Source organism: Bos grunniens, chromosome 13 (genome assembly GCF_055505025.1).
Source record: "Bos grunniens cultivar Pamir isolate PY7600 chromosome 13, Bosgru_T2T1.0, whole genome shotgun sequence".
Lineage (NCBI taxonomy): Eukaryota > Metazoa > Chordata > Mammalia > Artiodactyla > Bovidae > Bos > Bos grunniens.
Window position 1 is genome coordinate 36,253,402 of NC_141177.1, and position 24,156 is coordinate 36,277,557.

Here is a 24,156-nt window from a genome sequence, read left to right on the forward strand (position 1 = left end):
AGTCATGGATGAGATGTGAACAAGAATGCAGAATGTGGATGAACAGTTAAACCGAAAGAGCCACCTCAAAAATTTTTGTGTTTGTGTACCTAGCTCTATCCCATTGCGGCAACTTGACATTCTGGCAGCTATTTCTATTATTTTTCCTTTTTGCCCTTTAACTGTTGAATTCTCCAATTTTGTGTTTTCTTGTTTATATTTCTGTTTTTCTCCAGCCTATCTAAAGTATTTGTTGATTGAGGTGTCTTAAGAAAATTTCCTAAACAGAAGGTTTTCTACTTGTCTTTCCAAACTTCTTGTAGGGCTGCCTTCTCATTTGCAGGACAACTTGTCTGGCTTATTCATTCTCTGTGGGAAGTTAATTGACGCTAAGATCTGACATTGTTCTAACCTGAGAGCCAGTGAAGGTTTCCTGTCCCTTCTCCCCTCTACCTGCATGTGGTATTTTTTTTTTCTATCTTAGGGAATTCCCTGGTGGTCCTGTGGCTAAGACTCCACACTTTCACTGCTGAAGGTTCAGGTTCAGTCGCTGGTTGGGGAGCTAAGATCCATTCATTCCTAGTACGTTGGCTGTGGCTGAGCTGTCTAGTATGATCACCGCTAGCCAAACTTAAATTTGATACAAATAAAGGTTCAGTTTCTGTATCTGCACTAGTTACATTTTTAAAATAATTTTATTTATTTATTTATGGTTGCACTATATCTTTGTTGCTGTGGGCTTTTCTCTAGTTATTGCAAGAGGGGGCTACTCTAGTTGCTGTGTGGGGGCTTCTCCTTGTGCCGCTTGTCTTGTTGTGGAGCACAGGCTCCAGGGTGCACAGGCTGCAGCAGTTGTAGCTCCCAGGCTCTAGAGCACAGGCTCAGTAATTGTGGCACAGTCTTAGTTGCCTCTCGGCATGTGGAATCTTCCCGGACCAGGGATCACACCCGTGTCTCCGGCATTAACAGTTGGGTTCTTTACCACTGAGCCCCCAGGGAAGACTTGCGCTTGTCACATTTTAAGTGCTTAGTATCCTGTGACTAGTGACGAATGTATTGGACAAGACAGATGTAGGATATTTCCATCATTGTAGAAAGGTTCTGTTGGATAGTGCTGGACTAAAAGATAGATACTGTAATGCATGTCAAAGAAATGCCTCTTCTATTTTTTTCCTCCCTAGTATTCTAATATTTTTGATAGTCAATTTTGGTGGTCCCCCTCTCCAGAGGGTGGTTCAGAATCTGAATGACTATAAATGAAAGTGGATGAGGACTTGAAAAGTGATTAAGTAATGAGTTTTTTAATGCTATGCTATGCTAAGTCACTTCAGTCGTGTCCGACTCTGTGTGACCCCATAGACGGCAGCCCACCAGGCTTCCCCGTCCCTGGGATTCTCCAGGCAAGAACACTGGAGTGGGTTGCCATTTCCTTCTCCAATGCATGAAAGTGAAAAGAGAAAGTGAAGTCGCTCAGTCGTGTCCGACTCTTAGCGAACCCCATGGACTGCAGCCCACCAGGCTCCTCCATCCATGGGATTTTCCAGGCAAGAGTACTGAGTGGGGTGCCATTGCCTTCTCTGGAGTTTTTTTAATGTTTGGATATAATTGTACTCTGACTTTCCTGTGCAGGAAATACAATGTCTGTGTGTCTTATGTTGTTTGTATGCTTGACATGATTTGGCTGCTTTCTCTTTTTCTAGGTGCTAAGAAATGGCACTTGTGGGGCTCATCTCTGCCTGAGAATCGGCACTGGAAGAGCTGACTCTGATCTGGGCTCCTTGTATTGACAAGCCTTAACTTCCAACCACTTCAGTCCCCAAGCTACTCTTTTTCTCTTAATGATGGGTATTGGTAAGAACACTACATCCAAATCCATGGAGGCTGGAAGTTCAGCTGAAGGCAAATATGAAGATGAAGCGAAGCACCCGTCTTTCTTTACTCTTCCGGTAACAGCATTCCCTGTCTTCCTTTCTTGTTAAGTCACTCTAAAGTAGTTTCTGCATTGAATAGGATTAACATTAATACTTCTGTTCTCAGTGAAAGTTAAGGCGATTGAAGAGCAAATGCTTTTCACACAAGATAGTCTTTGGGAACCCTGTTGTCTGACAGTGGTTTTAGCCTTGCTCTCTGCCTAGAGTCAGGGCTTTCCTAGTGGCTCAGAGGGTAAAGCGTCTGCCTGTAAAGCGGGAGACCTGGGTTTGATCCCTGGGTTGAGAAGATCCCCTGGAGAAGGAAATGGCAACCCACTCCAGTATTCTTGCCTGGAGAATCCCATGGACAGAGAAGCCTGGTAGTCTACAGTCCATGGGGTCGCAGAGTCGGACTCAACTGAGTGACTTCACTCACTCACTGCCTAGAGTCACCTGCTGGGATTAATTCCAAGAAGGAAGCATGCCTTGCTGTGAACACTGTAAAACTGGCCCAGTGTTCACTGTGCACTAGAGGGTGTTGAAGGCTTAATTTTATCTCCAAAAATGTGTTTTTATGAAATAATCTGTGACCCAACTTCAGACTTGGATTTCAAGGTGGGAGGATGAATGAGTGCATTCATTGTTTGGAACCCAAATGTCCATGACTTGTATTATGGTAATAGCATCCAAGATAGAGATATTTTACCTGGATAAGTGATATCAGATAAGTCGGATAAGGTTGATGACACACATTCATTATATTCAGTGCTAATATTTTTTTTCAGATGTAGGATTATGACTTGATGTGTGTAAAGATACCTAAAGTGTTGGTTTAAAAAAGAAAAAAGCTCTTTAGAGGGATCTTGCCTCAGGTTTTTTTCCCCTTAGTATTAGAAATGGTAATATCAAGAATACCATTCTAGGATTCTTTAAAACAGGGTCCTGGAATTTGCCTTGCTGCAAATACCCAGTAAGAAAGATATGAACACAGCATCTTTAAGTACATTGGTTGACCAAATCTGCAGTTATATTTTGATTTTTACTCTGTGAAATCAGGGAGATTTTCCACTGATTTTGTAAGTGGTGTTACTTGTTTTCTTTCTTCAAAGTAAAAATTTCTGTTATACTGAAGGCTTATCTAGAGCAACAGAGAAATCAGGTTTCCAGGTTTAAACTAGAGCATCTTTGAAAAATGAAAAGGAAAGTTCATGCCTGGGTTTTGACTTGTCTCTTCTGCACCATTTGCTCAGCAGACCATTTACCCTGCCCTACTCTACTTGAGAGACAAAAACTTTAGTTCACTTGAGTCTGCTTTGTCATTATGGTTTAGAGATTTAGGCTTATTTTAGCATTCAGATTGTGATAGTGCACAATTAGCAGTTAAATTCACCAATATATGTTATCAGTTTTCATATTCACTGTTGTTTTTTGTGTCCCTCTTCTCTGTTCACTTGTCTTTTAAACCATACCAAGGGTCTATGAATGGCCACTGTCTTTGTGTGTTTGCACTTCTGAAAACAACTGTATTTTGCTCTGAATTCTTGAATGGACTTCTCTTAACTGTACGGTACAGCCTCCCATTCTATCTCCATTTTTCTTTAACTGCTTTCTTATGATTTGTAGGTCTTTTTCTAGTGCTTCCTTCTGGCTGGATTCCCCAGTGTTATTTTTCAGTTTATTAATTCTTTGTGTACAGTTGTGTGTTTATATTGAACTTTTATTGCCATGATTGTATTTCTTATTTCTAAAGTTACTATTCAGTTTGTATCTGCCTATTTTTAGTTCTTAATTTCTTATATGTATGTGTTTTTAAATGTTTGTGCATTTTAAAATGTACAAATGACCCTAATGTACTATTTTTCTCATTGTTCTATTATACTTTCATCTGGTGTGAAGTCCTCTTGTTTCTTTTGATATTTTCTTCTCTCTCCCTGCCAATCCCTGCTTCTCTCTCTATAGTTTTGCCTTTTCTTTTCCTGGATCCAGTCCAGAACCTGGTCTTACAGTGGGAGGTCTTCCCGTCTTCCCCCGGTGGTACAGACCATAGCATGAAGGAGTGAGGAGACCTGCTGGCCCTTGTGTACCGCCTGATTCTGGCCCTCCCCTTATGCAGGGACCCCTGAGCCCCTGTTTCCCCATGGAAGTTGCCTGACCAAGGTCTTCTGGGCCCAGAGCTTCTTGGGTCCCAATGTCCACCCATTCATTGTTTTATGTTTCTTGTATTCTAAAAGACTTGTCAGTTTCTAGCCTTGCCTGTTTGGAGGTTTTCCAAATGCCATTGTTTTTTTAGGGGTGTAGTTGGGAAGGAGAATTCCTCAAAGCCTTAATTTCCAGATTCATTTTCACCAAGAGTACAACAAGAACATGGGAGCTGGGAATATAGATATACTGTGTAGTTAGACTTAAAAATAATGTGAATATAAAGTTAATTTAACACTCGAGCAGTTTCATTTAGAGATGTTATGGAATTTTTACTTTATTCTTTGGCTATAAAAGTTAAGCATTAAAAAGGGAGAAGAAATAGAGGAGTAATAGAGTTGAAATCAATGGGATTGAGCTACTGGGAAGGATGTGACATATCAAGGGGAGAAGCTGTAAAAATCAGCACATGAGCCACCAGGATGCCATAGAACAGGGATGCCAAGAAGTGTGTTAACATGGGCTCCCTCAGAGCGTATAAGAAAATAGAATATGAAATAAAAGAAGGAAAACCAATGAAAACAAAAGCTTATCCAAAAATGTTCATGAAGAAATAGTTCATGTGTTGGAATTTGAGGTTGTAGAAAGTTTTGTTAGAAAATATTTTGTAATATAATAAAAACAGGAACAGTATGCTGCCCTTATTTAATCACTAGTTAAATTACTTACTCTAAGAAAACTGAAAAAATAAGGTAGAAGACCATTTGAAAATATTTGTTATTATTTATTTGCTGTGCTGGTTCTTGCTGTGTGTGGGGGATCTTTGATTTCCATTGCAGCATGCAAACTGTTAGTTGCATCACGTGGGCTCTAGTTGCCTGACTAGGGGATCAGGCCTGGCTCTTGCATTGAGCATGTGGAGTCTTAGCCGGTGGAGCATCCTAGTGGGATTTTGAATCTCATTTTGAATGACTTGTTGTTGATAGGGCAGAGGTAGGGGGTTAGGTTGGAGCTGGTCCCTTTTTGATACCCAGTTGGTGGGATTATTTTGGTCACTGCCTCTCTGCTCTTAGGACATGCATCTGTCTCTCCTTCCTCATTCAGAGACCACAGGGTCTGCACACTAATTTCATAGAATCTGATAGTCTTAGAGTTGAAAGTGGCTTTAGAACTTTCGTAGTGGTTCTGTGGGAAGGTGAAATGTAGGGCTTTGCCCAAAGCATCTAGCTAACGTGATGTGTTAAGTTTATCAGTTGGATCACACAGGCTCTTGTCCCCAAAGAGTTCATAGCCAGGTGAGCAAGACAGGGGCTGCACATGCATTGATCATCTGAGTTTCACTGATGTTCCTGGGGATAGTCTTCCAAATAAAGAGTTGGGAGTGGTGGTGATTTAACTGCTGTAGTTGATGCTCCAGTGGGAGCAGTGGTGAAAAGTGATACTCAGTTTTGTTTCTTACAGCTGTTTGTCAGTGTTAGCATCTGACTGACTTTGTGGTTCTGGTTGTGGTTTTGTTTTCTTTTCCCTAAAATGTGGCCCCTCAGTGCATTTGAGAAATGGTGTTTTGGATTAGAAGGTTAGTCCTCCTAAGAGAATCTCTAAGCCAGTTTCAAATATAGGTGATTTTTTTTCTTCTGACTATATTCTCTCATGGAAAATATGATTGCATTAGAAAAAGACAGGTGTGGGGAAAGGCAAGGGATGTTGAGGTGGGGAGAGGACCCTTGGCTGTGTTGGTCCCTGGATGCAGTGGCAGCTGAAATGGACCCTGAAGTGAAAGGAGGCAGGGTCAGAACATGTCAGGATAGTGCAGGGGAAGGGAGCAATCTGAGGCAAGTCAGGGGGAGAAGAGTAAAGGTGTGGAGGATGGTGTCAGAACAGTAGGCTGGAAGCTGAGATTCCAGGTAGTTCCTGAATGATTGGCTAAAAAGTTTAGAACTTTATAGTCTATCAGTAAAAAGCTCTCCCAAGAGTTTTGACTAGGGGAATAACCTAAAAGGTTGCACTTTAGAACACACTGGAGTTGGGCACAATTAGACAAAGAGAAGTGTCATTTTAGTCAATGCTGGCTTCTGTAACAATTTACCATAGACTGGGTGACTTAAGGGTTTTCCTCGTGGCTCAGACAGCAAAGAATCCTCCTGCAATGCAGGAAGCCTGGGTTCGATCCCTGGGTCAGGAAGATCCTCTGGAGAAGGAAATGGCTACCCACTCCGGTATTCTTACCTGAAGAATTCCATGGACAGAGAGGAGCCTGGTGGGCTACAGTCCATGGGGTCTTAAAGAGTCAGATACAACTGAGTGACTAACACTTCCACAGACATTTCTTTCTTACAGTTTTGTTGGAGTCAGGGAAGAACAAGATCAAGGTACTAGCAGATTTGATTCTTGATGGGGACTCTTCTTGGCTTGCAGATAGCTGCCTTCTCACAGGATCCTGACAAGACTGAGAGAAGAAGCTCTGGTGTCTCTTCTTAAAAGAATACTAAGCCTGTTATGGGGGTTCTACCCTTAAGACATTATCTAAATTGAGTTACCTTTCAAAGGCCCTACCTTCTAATCATCTTGGGAGTTAAGGCTTCAACATAATGAATTTTAGGGGGACAAAACATTGAATCCATAACAGATATCTGTTGTAGTTCTCATTTAGCAAGTATTTATTGAACACATTCTGTATTAGAGATGGCCCATATCTATGCATAAAACCTTCCAATTTACTTTTTGCCCTCAAGTAGCGGGTGAGCTGGAGAAGGCAATGGCACCCCACTCCAGTATTCTTGCCTGGAAAATCCCATGGATGGAGGAGCCTGGTAGGCTGCAGTCTATGGGGTCGCTCAGAGTTGGACACGACTGAGAGACTTCACTTGCACTTTTCACTTTCATGCATTGGAGAAGGAAATGGCAACCCATTCCAGTATTCTTGCCTGGAGAATCCCAGGGACGGGGGAGCCTGGTGGGCTGCCGTCTCAGGGGTCGCACAGAGTCGAACATGACTGAAGCGACTTAGCAGCAGCAGCAGCAGCAGTGGATGAACAGAAGCAGTAAGTGGACAGTTCCAGCACAGTAGAGTGAGCATTGCAGTAGGAATTCCTGGAGCATACAGTTGGGCTGACTAGAAGGGCCCTGCAGAAAAGGCAATGGCAACCCACTCCAGTACTCTAGCCTGGAAAATCCCATGGACGGAGGAGCCTGGTAGTCTGCAGTCTATGGGGTCGCTCAGAGTCGGACACGACTGAGCGACTTCACTTGCACTTTTCACTTTCATGCACTGGAGAAGGAAATGGCAGCCCACTCCAGTGTTCTTGCCTGGAGAATCCCAGGGATGGTGGAGCCTGGTGGCTGCCGTCTATGGAGTTGCACAGAGTCAGACACGACTGAAGCGACTTAGCAGCAGAAGGGCCCTGGACTCATTTGGGGAAAACTGGTTGGGGTGAAGACAGGTTAGGACAGGGAGAGTCAGGGAGGCTTCGGAGATACCAAAGTCTTAAGTGTGGGTAAATGCAGCAGGAATGGAGATGAGGCTGATAGAAGAGATGCTGAGGAGATTTTGAGAGCTGAGAGAGAGGAGAAAGTTAAGGGTGACATTTAGATTTATATAAAGGGAACCTGGTTGTGTGATGGAACCTTTGCAGAAAAGAAGGAGTACAGGGAAAATCATAGGTTTGGAGGATGGGGGAAGATAGAAGATAATGGATTGCATTTGAGAAATTGTGGATTTGAGATGCTGATGAAATTCCTGCAGACACTGGGGCCATGGAACTTGAAGCACAGAGAAGCAGGAGTGTAATAATAATAATAAATTCTCTTAAACACATGGGGCTAAGGTGGCTGCTGGCTGAATCCAAAGAGAGCTGGCATGGGAAGAAAGGAGAGTTGAGAATCTCGCTGTTGGAGATGCCTGCCTGTGGGCGTCTTAGAGCACTGGGACAAGGACATCACTGCCTGCCAGGGCCTTACTTCATCTTGGCTTTCCAAAATGTAAACATAGAAAAGTAACCAATAGGGCAGCTCTGTATTTGTTTTTTTCTCTAGATCTGTGCCACCTCTAGATTCTCTAGGTCTTGTGCTACTAGCACAGTAGCTGCTAGCCATATCTGGCGATTTAAATGCAAATTAATTAAAATTAGATAAAATATAAGTCCAGTCTCTCAGTTGGACTAGTCAACTTTTTTTTTTTTTTAATTTGTTAGCTGATCAAGCCCTTCCTAGACTCTAAAATTCAGGCTCTTATTTCCTTGTTTGCTTTGGAGTTAGAAGTTGGGCCTCAGGCTGGCTAAGACATCTAGAGGCCAGTGTGCTGGAGTGCAGGGAGGTGGGACAGTGGGAACAAAGCTGGCTGTTACTCAGAACCAGGTTTGGTGATGGTCTCAGGAATGGGTTGCTGGGGGTACAGGTGTTCAAGATCTCGGGGCATCCTATGTTAGATAATTGTTTCCTCAAACGTTACAAGTGCTGATATTTTCAAAAACAATTCCTATGGAAGGAAATAAATGAAAATTTATTTTATTTTATTCTTAAAATAAAACAAAGACTCATGACAATAATGAGAGAGTAAGCCATACATAGAGGAAGAATAATGAATAAATCACATTAAAATCAAGAGACATGCAAAGCCCCAAGGTTCATAGAAATTAGGTCATATGTTCAGTTCAGTTCAGTCACTCAGTCGTGTCCAACTCTTTGCGACCCCATGAATCACAGCACTCCAGGCCTCCCTGTCCATCACCAACTCCCGGAGTTCACTCAGACTCATGTCCATTGAGTCAGTGATGCCATCCAGCCATCTCATACGCTGTCATCCCCTTCTCCTGCCCCCAATGCCTCCTAGCCAGTGAGTCAACTCTTCGCATCAGGTAGCCAAAGTATTGGAGTTTCAGCTTCAGCATCAGTCCTTCCAATGAACACCCAGGACTGATATCCTTTAGGGTGGACTGGTTGGATCTCCTTGCAGTCCAAGGGACTCTCAAGAGTCTCTCCAACACCACAGTTCAAAAGCATCAATTCTTCGGCGCTCAGCTTTCTTCACAGTCCAACTCTCACATCCATACATGACCACTGGAAAAAACATAGCATTGACTAGATGGACCTTTGTTGGCAAAGTAATATCTCTGCTATGTTCAGAGTTGATATTACATAGGAGAAAGATAGTAAAAGAGCTTCTCTATATCCCAGGGAAATCTTGTTAGGCAAGTTTGTGTGCTTTTAGAGGTAGGGTGCGACGCTCAATATGCCAGCAAATTTGGAAAACTCAGCAGTGGCCACAGGACTGGAAAAGGTCAGTTTGCATGGCAATGCCAAAGAATGCTCAAACTGCCGCAAAATTGCACTCATCTCACATGCTAGTAAAGTAATGCTTAAAATTCTGTAAGCCAGGCTTCAGCAATACGTGAACCATGAACTTCCAGATGTTCAAGCTGGTTTTAGAAAAGGCAGAGAAACAAGAGATCAAATTGCCAACATCAGCTGGATCATGGGAAAAGCAAGAGAGTTTCAGAAAAACATCTATTTCTGTTTTATTGACTATGCCAAAGCCTTTGACTGTGTGGCTCACAAGGAACTGTGGAAAATTCTGAAAGAGATGGGCATACCAGACCACCTGAGCTGCCTCTTGAGAAACCTGTATGCAGGTCAGGAAGCAACAGTTAGAACTGAACATGGAACAACAGACTGGTTCCAAATAGGAAAAGGAGTACGTCAAGGCTGTATACTGTCACCCTGCTTATTTAACTTCTGTGTAGAGTACATCATGAGAAATGCTGGGCTGGAAAAAGCACAAGCTGGAATCAAGATTGCCTGGAGAAATATCAATAACCTCAGATATGCAGATGACACCACCCTTATGGCAGAAAGTGAAGAAGAACTAAAGAGCCTCTTGATGAAAGTAAAAGAGGAGAGTGAAAAAGTTTGCTTAAAGCTCAACATTCAGAAAACTAAGATCATGGCATCCAGTCCCATCACTTCATGGGAAATAGATGGAGAAGCAGTGTCAGACTTTATTTTTTGGGGCTCCAAAATCACTGCAGATGGTGATTGCAGCCATGAAATTAAAAGATGCTTACTCCTTGGAAGGAAAGTTATGACCAACCTAGACAACATATTCAAAAGCAGAGACATTACTTTGCCAACAAAGGTCCATCTAGTCAAGGCTATGGTTTTTCCAGTAGTCATGTATGGATGTCAGAGTTGGACTGTGAAGAAAGCTGAGCACTGAAGAATTGATGCTTTTGACCTGTGGTGTTGGAGAAGACTCTTGAGAGTCCCTTGGACTGCAAGGAGATCTAACCAGTCCACCCTAAAGGAGATCAGTCCTGGGTGTTCATTGGCAGGACTGATCCTGAAGCCGAAACTCGAATACTTTGGCCACCTGATGTGAAGAGCTGACTTTTGGAAAAGACCCTGATGCTGGGAAAGATTGAGTGCAGGAGGAGAAGGGGACGACAGAGGACGAGATGGTTGGATAGCATCACTGACTCAGTGGAAATGGGTTGGGTGGACTCTGGGAGTTGGTGATCTACAGGGAGGCCGGCGTGCTGCGATTCATGGAATTGCAAAGAGTCAGACATGACTGAGTGACTGAACTGAACTCAGCTGAGGATGTGTGTAAGGAATGAATGTAGACCAGCACGAAATCAGAACCAGAAACAAACAGAAGTCTTAAAGAACTGCCATACCCTAAGGACACTGGCCAGGAAGCACAGCCAGGAAGTGGTTTACTGTGCAGTTCCCCTGTGTTGCTAGCTCCTATATCTTCTGAACCTGGAAGGACATCCAAGGAAAACTAAGTAAATAGGTTGAACTTACTGTTGGCATAGAGTGATGATACAGTCTAGTGTTTCCACTGAGCCTTAAGTTTTTGTTTTTTTCTCCTTCTAACAGGCTCTGTGAGAGTATTTGAAAACTTGGCACCTCTCTTGGGTGCCAAGAATAGATCATTCAATCTGGAGATATTAAGGGGATGGTCTGAGGAGTAGCTTTATTAGGTTCAATTTTATCAAAGAATAGGAAAAATATTCATCAGTGTTCATACAAATCTGTTATTTCAGATTTCCTTGGTATATTTTCTTTAGAGCCATATAATGTTAAGAACCCGTGATCCCTAACTTGGTAGGTACCACGCAAACCTTGTAACAAGCTACTTACAGCCCAGTTGGGGTGTGAGATATTAGGGGAAAAAAAAAAAGTATGTGTGTGTGTATATATGTGTGTGTGTGTGTGTGTGTGTGTGTGTGTGTATGTATGTCTTTGCCCCTGGCTCCTGGCACAGAGCTCTGGAACCCCTTGTAATTTCCTAAGTGAGAAGTACACTAGGAGCATCATGTTTTAAGGAGGTGACTCTGGGTGGGCTTCTGGATGGCTTCTGGTTGGAGACTGGTCACCAAAAAGACCAAGCCATGATTTGAAGCTTGGAAATTTCAGCCTCATACCTCATCCTCTGGAGAGAGAAGAGTTGCTGGAAATGGAGTTAATGATTGATTATGTGTACTGGAGAGAGTCTCCATACAATCTAGTAGTGGAGAACTTGGAGAATTCCCAGGTTGGTGAAAATGTTCGCACCAATAGGATGATTGACCCTGGTTCCACAGGGACTGATGCTCCTGTCTAGACCTTGCTCTCTGTATCTCTTTATCTGGCTGTTTTCCTGTATCCTTTATTATATCCTTTAATAAACTGGCAGACATAAAGTATTTCCCTGAGTTCTGTGACCTCTAGCAAATTAATCAGACCTGAGGAGGGGGTTGTGGCAACCTCCAATTTGTAGATAAATTGGGCAGAAGTTGTGGGAAAGGCTTGGATTACTACTTGGGATTGACGTCAAAAGTAGTAGGGGGAGCAGTCATGTGGGACTGAGCCCTTAACACTGTCTAGGTAGACTGTCAGAGTTGAGTTAAATTGCAGAACGTCTAGCTGATTTCACAGAGAATTCCTTGCTGTGGAGAAAAATCCTCTCTCATTTGGTGGCAGGAGTGTCAGAGGTGAAGTATTCTGTGTGAGCAATAAAGGAGACAGAAAAGATGGGAGTAGGTAGACCAAACTGGATTTTTCTAATATAGTAGAAGACACAGCAAGTCAGCAAACAAACCATAAGTATTAGGGTTTGAATTCAGTAAGGGTGCTGTGGGCGTGCCCATGAGGAACCCCTGCCCAACCACACAGAAGATGACACGAGTCCTGAGAAATGTCTGGGTGTAGCAGGTCCAGAGGAGGGAGAACGAGGATCTTTTGACTGAGGGAATAGTGGCATCCATCTCCTGCCCTGGGTACAGGTTCATTGTAAACAATACGGTAGAGTTGGGTTGGGCAGTAGGGGTGCTCATGAACGGTTGTAACAGAAACAGTTGCACTCAAGTTTTAGGGTAGAGAATTCCTGCTGTGGGCACGAGGAGGTCTGGAGATTGGAAGGAGAGCTAGGGTTTAAAACAGTTCAGGTGGGACTGATTATGACTTGACCTGGGAGAGCAGAAAGGAAAGGAATTCTTTGCTTCCCAGATGCTTCATGTGAGGCTCTGGGAACACAGATTCCTACCCCTGTGAAATCTCCAGGTGGTGAGAGAAGACAGATGATAAATAAGCAGAAGCATCATGTGGCAGCTGGTGACAAGTTCTGTGACAAAAATAAATCAAGGAAGGGAGATAGCAAGGGATAGAATGTGAAGTCACACTGGTCATTCAGTACCTGCAGACTGTTGATTAATTTATCCTTTAAAAAATGCTCTTGGTTATTTCCCTCTGGTTCAAAACTCTAGGGAACAGCAGTGAATTAAACAGCAACCTGCCCTGACCTCACAAAGCTTTCATTCTGGCAGGGGAGACAGGTAATGTACACTAAAAATAGATCACATGTGTAGATGTATATCTAAGCACCAAGGAAAAAATAAAACCAGGAAGAGGGATAGAAACTGCTCAGGCTGATATGTTAAACTTTCAGTTGGCCAGGAAAGGTGGCACTAGAAAATGGAAGACCATCATGGCAGTGTGTGAGCTGCAAGTGCAGACACTGAGGCAAGAGGTGCCTGGTGTGTCTGAGCAGCCCTGAGCAGGAGGTGTGGCTGGACAGAGGGTGGGGTGATGTCAGTAGACTATGTAGGCCTCATGGCCCTGGTGAGGATTTTGGCTTTTCAAGTTAGATAAAAAGCTGGTAGTGAGCTTTGAGCAGAGGTGTGATGTGCTCTGCCTAATTTTAAAGGCTCCTTCTGACTGCTGAGTGGGAAGCCAACTGAAGAAGCAAGCAGAAGATCAGTCGGGAGGTGATTCCCACAGAGCAGGTGGGCTGACAGGGCTCCAGGTAGGGTGCCAGCAGTGTAGGGGTGGTGACAAGTGGTCGGGCACTGGAGGAGAGCTGACCTGGATGCTGACGGACTAGATGAGAGTAGGAACAAGAGAGAGGAACCAAGGATGGCTTCAGGTTTCCCCCCGAGCATCTGCGAGATGAATTGGCCAAGTACTGAGATGGTACAAGGCAGAGGGAGTCGTGAGTTTAGTGTGACCATGGAGACACTGGATAGAAAGCAGGGAAGGGCAGCGGTGTGGCTGAAGCTGTTCCCTGCATGTGGGCAGTGTGGAGATGGTGTAAAGCCAAGGGATTAGATGGTATCTCCTAGGGATAGATGCCCCTAAGAGAGCAAGAGTGTCTGCGGACCCTGCACTGAAGAGATGTGGTGTTTGGAAGTATGGAAGCTGAGGAGGACCAGCAGTAGGGAGAAGGAAGGAGTGGTAGCTTAGGTGGAAGGGAGACGTCAAGAGAGGTCATTGTTTGAGCGGGAGAATGACATTCTCCTTGGTGTGCATAAGCAGCCAGTGAGGAAGGCATTGCAAAAGTAAGCTGGATGAAGAGTAAGGATGGATGACTTGACTTAGCCAGGTGAGCACCAGAGAGGACAGTGAAGGTTTGTGCGAGAGTGACTGTAGTGATGTGCCGTGGTCCTAAGATGGGGTAAAGAGGGAATTAAGGCTGATGCATCATGAGCTCTGAGGCATAAGATGTTGAAGAGGCATTTGGGCTTGGCAGTCCTGCTGAGGTCAGGAAACTGGGAATTAGGGTCCTTGGAATTAGGTCATAAGATGGAATTAGGGTCCATCTTTCCTAAGAGGAAAGATGGGTAGATCGGGAACAGGCAGCTTTGAGAGGCGCTAAAGGTACAGATGTGACCAAATTTGGTGTTGTCTTAAGTGTGGGTGGTAGGGTATACAATAGGAAGTCAGGAATGACTTGAGGAGGTTGGGATAGGCCACCTGGGTGTATGGTGGCCCCTTTTGCTGAAGTAAGAGACACACAGACAGGAACATTTTTAAGTTGGTGTGAGGAAGTAATGAATTGATAGAGCAGAATCTTTAATTCTGTATTCTTTCATTATGCTTTGTGTTCACATTCATATATAGTCAGGAAAGCCGTGATTGATTCCTTTGCTGCTGCTGCTGCTACTAAGTCGCTTCAGTTGTGTCCGACTCTGTGTGACCCCAGAGACGGCAGCCCACCAGGCTCCCCCATCCCTGGGATTCTCCAGGGAAGAACACTGGAGTGGGTTGCCATTTCCTTCTCCGGTGCATGTAAGTGAAAAGTGAAAGTGAAGTCACACAGTCGTCTGAGGTCTTTTCCCTCTTGTCTTCTAGCAGAAGTAGGCTGCTAGAAGACAAGTCATACTTGTTGATACATCTCCCCTTTATGCTCACAAGGGTCCTGGTTTGGTTGATATCCAGTCACTTTAATTATAACAAAAAGTCATGTATTAATTTTAGTTGTTCAGTCACTAAGATGTGTCCAACTCTTTGCAACCTCTTGAACTGCAGCGCGCCATGCTTCCCTGTCCTTGACTGTCTCCTGGAGTTTCAACAAACTCATGTGCATTGAGTCAGTGATGCCATCCAACCATCTCATCCTCTTTTGCCCCCTTCTCCTTTTGCCTTTAGTCTTTCCCAGAATCAGGGTTTTTTCCAGTGAGTTGGCTCTTCCCATCAGGTGGCCAGTGTATTGGAACTTCAGCATCAGTCCTTCCAGTGAATAGTCAGGATTGATTTCCTTTAGGATTGACTGGTTTGATCTCCATGTTTTCAAGAGACTCTCTTCTCCAGTACCACAGTTTGAAAGCATCAGTTCTTTGGCACTCATCCATCTTTATGGTTCAACTTTCACATCTGTACATGACTACCAGAAAAACTGTAACTTTGACTATACAGGCCTTTGTTGGCAAAGTGATGTTTCTGCTTTTTAATCTACTGTCTAGCTTTGTCATAATTTTTCTTCCAAGGAGCAAGCATCTTTTAATTTCATGGCTGCAGTCACCATCCACAATGATTTTGGAACCCAAGAAAATAAAGTCTGTCACTGTTTCCGTTTTTTTTCCCCTTCTATTTGCCATGAAGTGAAGGACCAGATACCATAATCTTAGTTTTTTTGAATGTTGAGTTTTAAGTCAGCTTTTTCACTCTCCTCTTTGACCTTCATCAAGAGGCTCTTAGTTCCTCTTCACTTTCTGCCATTAAAGTGGTATCATCTGCATATCTGAGGTTGTTGATATTTCTCCCAGCAATCCTGATTCCAGCTTATAAGTCATGCAGCCAGGCATTTTGCATGATGTACTCTGCATGTAAGTTAAATAAGCAGGGTGATAATATGCAGCATTGATGTACTCCTTTTTGCAGTTTTGAACCAGTTCATTGTTCCATGTCCAGTTCTACCTATTGCTTCTTGTCCTATACACATTTCTCAGGAGACAGGTAAGGAGGTCTGGTATTCCCATCTCTTTAATAATTTTCCAGAGTTTGTTGTGATCCACACAGTTAAAGGCTTTGGCGTAGTCAATAAAGCAGAAGTAGATGTTTTTTGGAACTCCCTTGCTTTTTCTGTGATCCACCAGATGCTGGCAATTTGATCTCTGATTCTGCTGCCTTGTCTAATCTAACTTATACATCTGGAAGTTCTTGGTTTATGTACTGCTGCAACCTAGCTTGAAAGATTTTCCCCTTGGACAGCAAGGAGATCAAACCACTCAGTCCTAAAGGAAATCAACCCTGAATATTTATTGAAAGGACTGATGCTAAAACTGAAGCTCTGATACTTTGGTCACCTGATGCGAAGAGCTGATTCATTGGAAAATATGGAGTTTGGATCATGGTTGGAACATGGTTCTTTATAGTAGTGAGAGTTTCATGTTGTGGACTTAAACTTGGCTGGGAGATGTATCCTGCTGGCAGCTAGTTGTGTAGGCAAAGAAATGTCACAAACCCAGTTGTCTTGCGTAAAAAGCCATAGCATGACTTAAAGGTAGTTTTAAAAGCAATTTTTTATTTGAATTAAGACTATTTTATACTGTAAGAATTATATACTAGTGAATTCAGATTTTTTTGGAATACTTTGAAACTAGCCTTATACTTGGGTTATATAATCTGTATGACCTTGAATAAGAAATTAAAGTTTTCTGTGGCCTTATTTCTTCAACTGCAGAAATAGGTGGATTGAAATCTCTCTGGACTGCCTTAGCCAAGCCATGCTGCTCAGATCTTTATTTAGTCTTTTTAAAGTCTTCCCTGTTATAAAAATAAATTGTCTCCATTGTGGAAAATTACCAAAATCTGTAAAGAGAAAAAGAGGGTAAAAATGGCTCCATTGATTAAAGGCAATCACTGTTACTATTTTGGTATACTGGTGTATGCCTTTTATATTAGCCCTTTTAAAAAGCAGTGTACAAACAACACCTGAATGTGTACTGATTATAAAAGATCCAGGACTTCCCTGATGGTCCAGTGGTTGGGAATCTGTTTGCCAGTGCAGGAGACGGCTTTGATCCCTAGTCTGGGAAGATCTCACCCGCCTTGGGACAGTTAAGCCTGTTGCACTGCAGCTACTGAGCCCATGCTCCCTAGAACCCATACTCTGCAACAAGAGAAGCCACTGCAATGAGAAGCTTGCACACCATAGCTAGAGGAAGCCTGCATGCTACATCGAAGACCCAGCACAGCCAAAAGAGAAAAAAAGATCCAGATCCTTCTGGATCCTAGTCCAGAAGGGTTGGGAATGAAAAGTGCCTATCATTACTCCTTGCCCTGCTGCTGCTGCTGCTAAGTCGCTTCAGTCGTGTCTGACTCTGTGCGACCCCATAGATGACAGCCCACCAGGCTTCCCCGTCCCTGGGATTCTCCAGGCAAGAACACTGGAGTGGGTTACCATTTCCTCCTCCAATGCATGAAAGTGGAAAGTGAAAGTGAAGTCGCTCAGTCGTGTCCGACTCTTAGCTACCCCATGGATTGCAGCCTACCAGGCTCCTCCGTCCATGGGATTTTCCAGGCAAAAGTCCTGGAGTGGGGTGCCATTGCCTTCTCCGACTCCTTGCCCTGAGGGCAGCCTATTAGTGATTTTGACTTTTCTGGATCCTTTCCCACATATTTTGGAGAGATAGAGAGGGTATTAAAATTGTTTTTTTTTTTTTTTATCATAATCCGGATAATTGTAGGCTTATACTTGTGACTTAAAAAAAAACCAACAGAATTTCTTGGACTTGTTTCCTTGTCAGTGCATCAGTTTTATGCTTCTATTTTTTATTTTATTTTATCATTTATTTATTTTTGACTGTGCTGGGTCTTCGTTGCTGTGTGGGCTTTCTCTTCTGTGTCAGGTAGGGGCTGTTCTCTAGTTGCTGTGCACAGGGCTCTCATTGCAGCGGCTTTTCTTGTTGCAGTGCTCTAGGGTGCACAGGCTCAGCAGTTGCAGCACAACAGGCTTGGTTGCCCCGCAGCACATGGGATCTTCTCAGATCAGGGATCAAACGCATGTCCCCTGCACTGACAGGCAGATTCCTAACCACTGGACCACCGGGAAAGTCCGTTTTATTCTTTAAAATGGCTGAATATTGAGAATTCCTTAGCTGTCCAGTGCTTTGGATTTGTTACTTTCACTGCTGTTGGCCAGATTCAAGCCCTGGTTGGGGAACTAAGATCCTGCAAGCTGTGCAGCGTAGCCAAAAAAATTTTTTTAATGGCTGAATGCTATTCTTGAAATAGATACATGATACTTTAACAATGACTTTTTGATAAACATTTATGGTTTTCCAAGTATTCAGCATTTTAAGTAATGCTGTAGTCATCAACTGTGAACATATATATTGCATAGATATTTCTGGAGGATAAGTTTCTGTAAGTAAAATTGCTGGCTCCAAGAAAATGCCTATTTCAAATCCCAGTGCTAAGTTACTCTCCAGAAAGCTCATTCCACCAGGAACATAATCTCTCTACGCCCTGGTCAACACCAGATTCCTCTTTTAAAATTTCCTCCTAATTTATGTTAAAAAATAAAATTATATTTTGTAACTTTTGTAGTTTTAGCTAAGGTTGAACGGGTTTTTGTTTGTCTCATTGGATATTTTACTTTTTTTTCCTATGGATAGATTCTTATCCTTTGGGTTATTTGTAGGTATTCTTTTTGAATTACTAGTACCAATCATTTGTTATGTGTTGCCCTGTTTTCTCTTACACCATCACTCATCTTTTTACATCTCCTTAGTGTGTTTTATCACACTAGAATTTAAACTTTTAATGTAGTTTTTCTTTTTTTCCTCAGTATTTAAAAAATGTAGTTGTGTTGTTATTCACACATAAAATCACTTTCAGTATTATTTTTTTCAAGATAATTTTTAAAAATTGAATCACTAAGCTAAAGACTGAAAATATTTTCAGATATTTGCTGCAGTCAGCCAGGACCTAAGTTGCACCTCACCAAGGGTAGGCATGAAGAAGGTCATGACCTACCAAGTGGCCAGGTTTTCTTTGAATCTCAGGATAACTTCTAGTCCTTATCTTGAGGGTCTAGAAACTCAATTTTGTTGTCATAGACAGCCACTACCCATCCACATCCCCTCAGTGCCACAAAGAAGTGGACACACCAGTGGGCTAGTTTATTTAATTGCTGTGAGGAATATAAATTAGTAAATGAGGGTAACAGCAGTGCATGAATTGCTCGAATTGGCATACATTTCTTCCCTGTAGGGACATAGAAGTTGTTAATCTGGCATTGGGAAAGGACCTTAACCAAGGCCGCTCAGGATGCTTCTCACCTGCTCAGAAATTGTAGCATTGTCCTCACACCCAAGCTTCCCTTGTCCCTAGAGGCTGCTGGGGTCCTGCCCCTTATAGTTCCTCAGAGCGTTCCATTTCTGGTGTCCTTCAGCTGACTCCCATTCACGTATCCTCATTCTATAGGACACATGATGCATTCGCATCAGAAACATGTGTGGTCCCTGGTGCATATGTGTATGTCAGGAGCTTCATTTAAGAAAACTTAAAACTTGGCTAGTCTGATAGGGGAATTCATGCAGTTATTTTCTTTGAGGGAAAACATTTTTATACAACAGAGTGGTATAGGGTGAAACAAACCTCTGAATGAATTGTTTCTCTTCAGGTGGTGATCAATGGAGGGGCCACATCCAGTGGTGAACAGGACAATGAAGACACCGAGCTCATGGCAATATATACAACAGAAAACGGCATCGCAGAAAAGGTACCTCTTTCATCAGCCCCATCCATTCACCCACTACTATACAAGGAAGAGCCTATATAAGGAAGTGGGTATCCATCTGGAGTTTTTGTCTCTTCCTTTCTGAGTGTATATGTGTTTGTGTTCTTTATAATGGAAATAGAAGGAGTGATAAGGAATAGTACTTAGAAATTTTTATTGTTTTAATGGCAATATTTAAGTCAGAACCATGTAGAGGTCTTTAACTAGATATTTTTAAACCTCAGCCAGGATCCCACAGTGAAGTGGTTAGGAGTTTGAGGTCTGTCGTTAGGTCTGGATACTAATATGACTCCAGTCCTGAGGGAATTACTTAAGCTTTCTGGGTATTAGTTTCCTCACCTCTAAAATGGATATAAAAATATCAGCATCTGCCGTAAAGTTGTGGGTATTGAAATAATATATATAAAGTTATTAGCATTGTGCCTGGTACATACTGTTCAATTCTGTTCGGTCGCTCAGTTGTGTCCAACTGTTTGCGACCCCGTGGACTGCAGCACACAGTATATACTGTGTACAGTAAATAAAAGACACCAGTAGATAAATTATGTAGACTGTGAAAATGCCTTGAACAAAGATATTTGAGAATCACACACTGAAGTGGGTGATCCTTCATCCCATCTGCTTGGCAAATCAGTCTGTGTGACCATAGAATGTATGACCATATTCATAGGGGCCTGGAGAAAGCTGCCCAGAGAGGATCCGCATGCCGTAATTTCTTTTTCTCTTTGTATCTGCTACTGTGTCTGAAATATGTAAAAAGTATAATAACATGGAATTTCCAGACTGCTTTGCAGCCCTTAGACGTCTCAATTTCATTTGAGTTTCATTTGACAGATTTTTAAGACAGATTTTATTTTTTATCATTAACTTATATAATGATGTGTTATATTCTAGAATTGCTATATTATACTGTAGACAGTATATACTGTGTATTCTAATAACAGACCCCTGGGAAGTTGATATGTACAAATATAATTCCTAGCTCAGGTACTAGTGCAGTAAGTATACAGTACAATCACAAAAAAGGTAAAGAACAAAATAAATTATGTTGAAATTCTTAAATAATCAAATTTTTGTGTCTGTAATTTCTTTTTCTCTTTCTCTCTTTTTCTTTCTTTTCTAGTTTGGGAGATGGAAATTTCATTTTTGGCTATCTTGACCAATATTGCTGTTGTTTGGTCAAGCTATTATAAGTTACGTGAATCTTAATTATAGATTCATGCCAAGATGTTGAAATTTCTATAGTACTGATTTCTGAGTTGCTCCTCAGAGCATGGAGATGGGAGCAGCCATTGTTGAGGCTTTGGTCTGCAGCAGAGACTCTTTACATAGGGCAGGATCTGGGGGCTTACTCCTTATCTGGCTTGAGTTTCAACATCCAAGAGACAAATTTTGTAGCAAAGTGCTTCTGTCTTTTACAGACTTGTTGAACTCCATCCTAACCACAGATATTTGATCCTTAATCAGAGAGTCACCAGAATTTCCAGGCTGAAGGCTGTCATGATTTTGGATGTTCATTATCCAGGAATTGATGGCTCTCTTTTGAAATGATTGATAGAGTATTAATTTTTCAGGTTGTAAAATATCTGTAGGTGTACCTTTTACTGATCTGCTGGCAGGAAAAATGTCTAGTACGGTAATGTTAGCACGTTTATGCTAGACATTTATTGTTCGGGTGAACATTTTCTTTATCATCTGAACTTTAATCGGTGTGTATTTCCTTGAACACTAGTGAAATAGAATATCTTCTATTTTACTGGTCCTTTTTCTTTTCCTACGAAATGGCAAGAATAGTAACAATTCTCGTACCTTGAATAGTGCCAAAGGTCCAGACCCTTAGCTTCAGCAGCCTGTCACATTTAGTCCTCTTAGCAACCCTGTGAGAAAGGTACCATCACTATCCTTGTTTTAAAGGTGAAGAAAATGAAATATTAGGTCTTTTGTTGTCTTGAATTTGTGTAAAGAAAACTTGACACCAGAGATTTTACTCTTTGGGATCTTGCTTTTCAGATGGCATTGAAAGGCTCTCTGAACACTTGACTATGAAATAAGAATGAACCATTCAAGGAAAGACAAAAGAACTGAAAGCAAGAGATTCTGTCCCAAGTGTTCTCCATATCCGTAGGGTTTCTTAGCTATTCATTTTAATGTACTTACTTATTTTATTAAAAACTTTGCTTTTCTGGTGTCCATTAAAACTCTTGAATTTCTTTTCTTTTTTTTTTTTTACTGCAAAGAAAATTTTATTTTATATATATTACTAGTCATGAATTTGTCATTATGACATAAATGCTGCCCAGTGCCATTAAGCAAATGGCATGACCATTTTATGTCCACAATTCACTTCTCTATTTACAAACATAGTTTTCATAATTTATAAAAGTGTATCTCTCAGTGAAGGTTGAACATTGAGATGCAACCTAGCATCCATAATATCTGCTGTTCTGCAAATATCAATGTAGGACAGAAGTATTTATTCCCCTTTCATCTGAGTGACCTTACGTGGGAAAAAAAAAAATTCTGGCTAATCTGATATTAGCTATAAGAGACTCATTTTGGAATTTGCTCAAAGGGATTTTTTTGCTGAAAAGACCAGAAGGTTAGTGCCCCAGATCATCAATCATAAGTCCGTAGGATGATGTTGGGACTCATGTCCAGTACTTTCTTAGTATGGACCTCAGTATCATTAGGATTCTTCAGTTAGGGAGGCTGAGGGACTTGAACTTCATAATGAGGGTGTTTCTTTTTTAAGTTTTAACCTTTTTTGATTTATGAACCATGCAGATTCTCTCTCTCTCTCTTTAATACCAAAAACATTTTGTATTGGGATATAGCCAATTAACAATATTGTGATAGTTTCAGGTGAACAGTGAAGGAACTCAGCCATATGTATACATATATCCATTCTCCCCCTAATCCCCCTCTGTCCAGGCTGGCACATAACATTGAGCAGAGTTCCATGTGTATACAATAAGTTTTTGTTGGTTATCTGTTTTAAATATAGCATTGTGTACATGACCTTCCCAAAGTCCTTAACTATCCCTTCCCCATGGCAACCATGAGTTTGTTTTCTAAGTCTGTGAGTCTCCTTCTGTTTTGTGAGTAAGTTCATTTGTATCATTTTAGATTCCACACATAAGGGATGTCATATGATATTTCTTCTCTGTGTGACTTACTTCACTCAGTATACACTCTCTAGGTCCATCTATGTTGCTGCAAATGGCCTTATTTCATTCTTTTTGATGGCTGGGTAATATTCCATTGTATATATGTACCACATCTTCTTTATCCATTCCTCTGTCAATTGACATTTAGATTGTTTCCATGTCTTGTCCATTGTAAACAGTGCTGCAATGAACAGTGGCATGCATGTGTCTTTTCAGGCCATGTTTTTCTCTGGGTATATGCCCAGAAGTGGAACTGCGGGGTCATATGGTAGCTCATAGTTTTAGTTTTTTAAGGAACCTCCATACTGTTCTCTGTAGTGACTGTATTTTACATTCCCACCAACAGCACGGAAGGATTCCCTTCTCTCTACACCCTCTCCAGCATTTGTTGTTTGTGGATTTTTTGATGATAGCCATTCTGGCTAGTGTGAGGTGATATCTCATTGTAGTTTTGATTTGCATTCTCTAATAACTAGCAATTTTGAACATCTTTTCATGTGCCTGTTGGCCATCTGTAGAGAAATGTCTATTCAGGTCTTCTGCCCATTTTTGAGTGGGTTGTTTGTATTAAATGTCATAAAGAAAGAAAGAAAGTGAAGTCACTCAGTCATGTCCGACTCTTTGCAAACTCATGGACTGTAGGCTACCAGGCTACTCCATCCATAGGATTTTCCAGGCAAGAATACTGAAGTGGGTTGCCATTAAATGTCATAAACTCTTTGTAAATTTTGGAAACTAATCCCTTATCAGTCCCATTATTTGCAAATATTTTCTCCCAATCTGTGGGTTGTCTTTTTGTTTTGTTTATTGTTTCCTTTGCTGTGTAAAAGCTTTTGAGTTTAAGTAGGTCCAGTTTGTTTATTTTTGCTTTTGTTTCCATTAGTCTGGGAGATGAGTTAAAAAAGACATTGCTGTGATTTATGTCAGAGTGTGGTCTGCCTATGTTTTCCTCTAAGAGTTTATAGTGTCCAGCTGAACATTTAGATCTTTAATCCACTTTAAGCTTATTTTTGTGTATGGGGTCAAAGAATGATCTAATATTTTTTACATGTGGTTTTCCATTTTTACTAGCATCATTTATTGAAGAGACTGTCATTCCCACATTGTGTAGTCTTGCTTCTTTTGTCATAGATTAATTGACTATAGGTGCATGGGCTTATTTCTGTTTTTTTTTTTTTATCCTGTTCTGTTGATCTATTCCTATTTTTGTGCCAGTACCATACTGTCTGGTTGACTGTGGCTTTGTAATATAGCCTGAAGTCAGGGAGCCTGATTCCTCCAGCTCTGTTTTTCTTTTTCAGGATTGCTTTAGCTGTTCATGGTCTTTTGTATCTCCATACAAATCTTGAAATTTTTTGTTCTAGTACTGTGGAAAATGCCATTGGTAATTTCATAGAGATTGCATTGAATCTATAGATTGCTTTGGGTAGTATAGTTATTTTAACAATATGAGTTCTTT

General features: G+C 41.7%; 1 protein-coding gene across 6 annotated transcripts in view; it reads left to right on the forward strand.

Moving 5' to 3' along the window:
- The window catches only part of SLC23A2 (solute carrier family 23 member 2), a 142,856-nt gene that overhangs the window by 51,767 nt on the left and 66,933 nt on the right, over positions 1–24,156 (forward strand). For 4 of the 6 annotated variants that reach the window (XM_086333495.1, XM_086333497.1, XM_086333494.1 and 1 more), the window contains 2 exons: positions 1,680–1,925; positions 19,414–19,512. In XM_086333495.1, coding sequence (XP_086189621.1) covers positions 1,818–1,925; positions 19,414–19,512 — 207 coding nt within the window. In that variant the 5' untranslated portion in view covers positions 1,680–1,817. The remainder of the gene's footprint in view (positions 1–1,679; positions 1,926–19,413; positions 19,513–24,156) is intronic. The other 2 variants (XM_086333499.1, XM_086333498.1) reach the window with 1 other exon arrangement.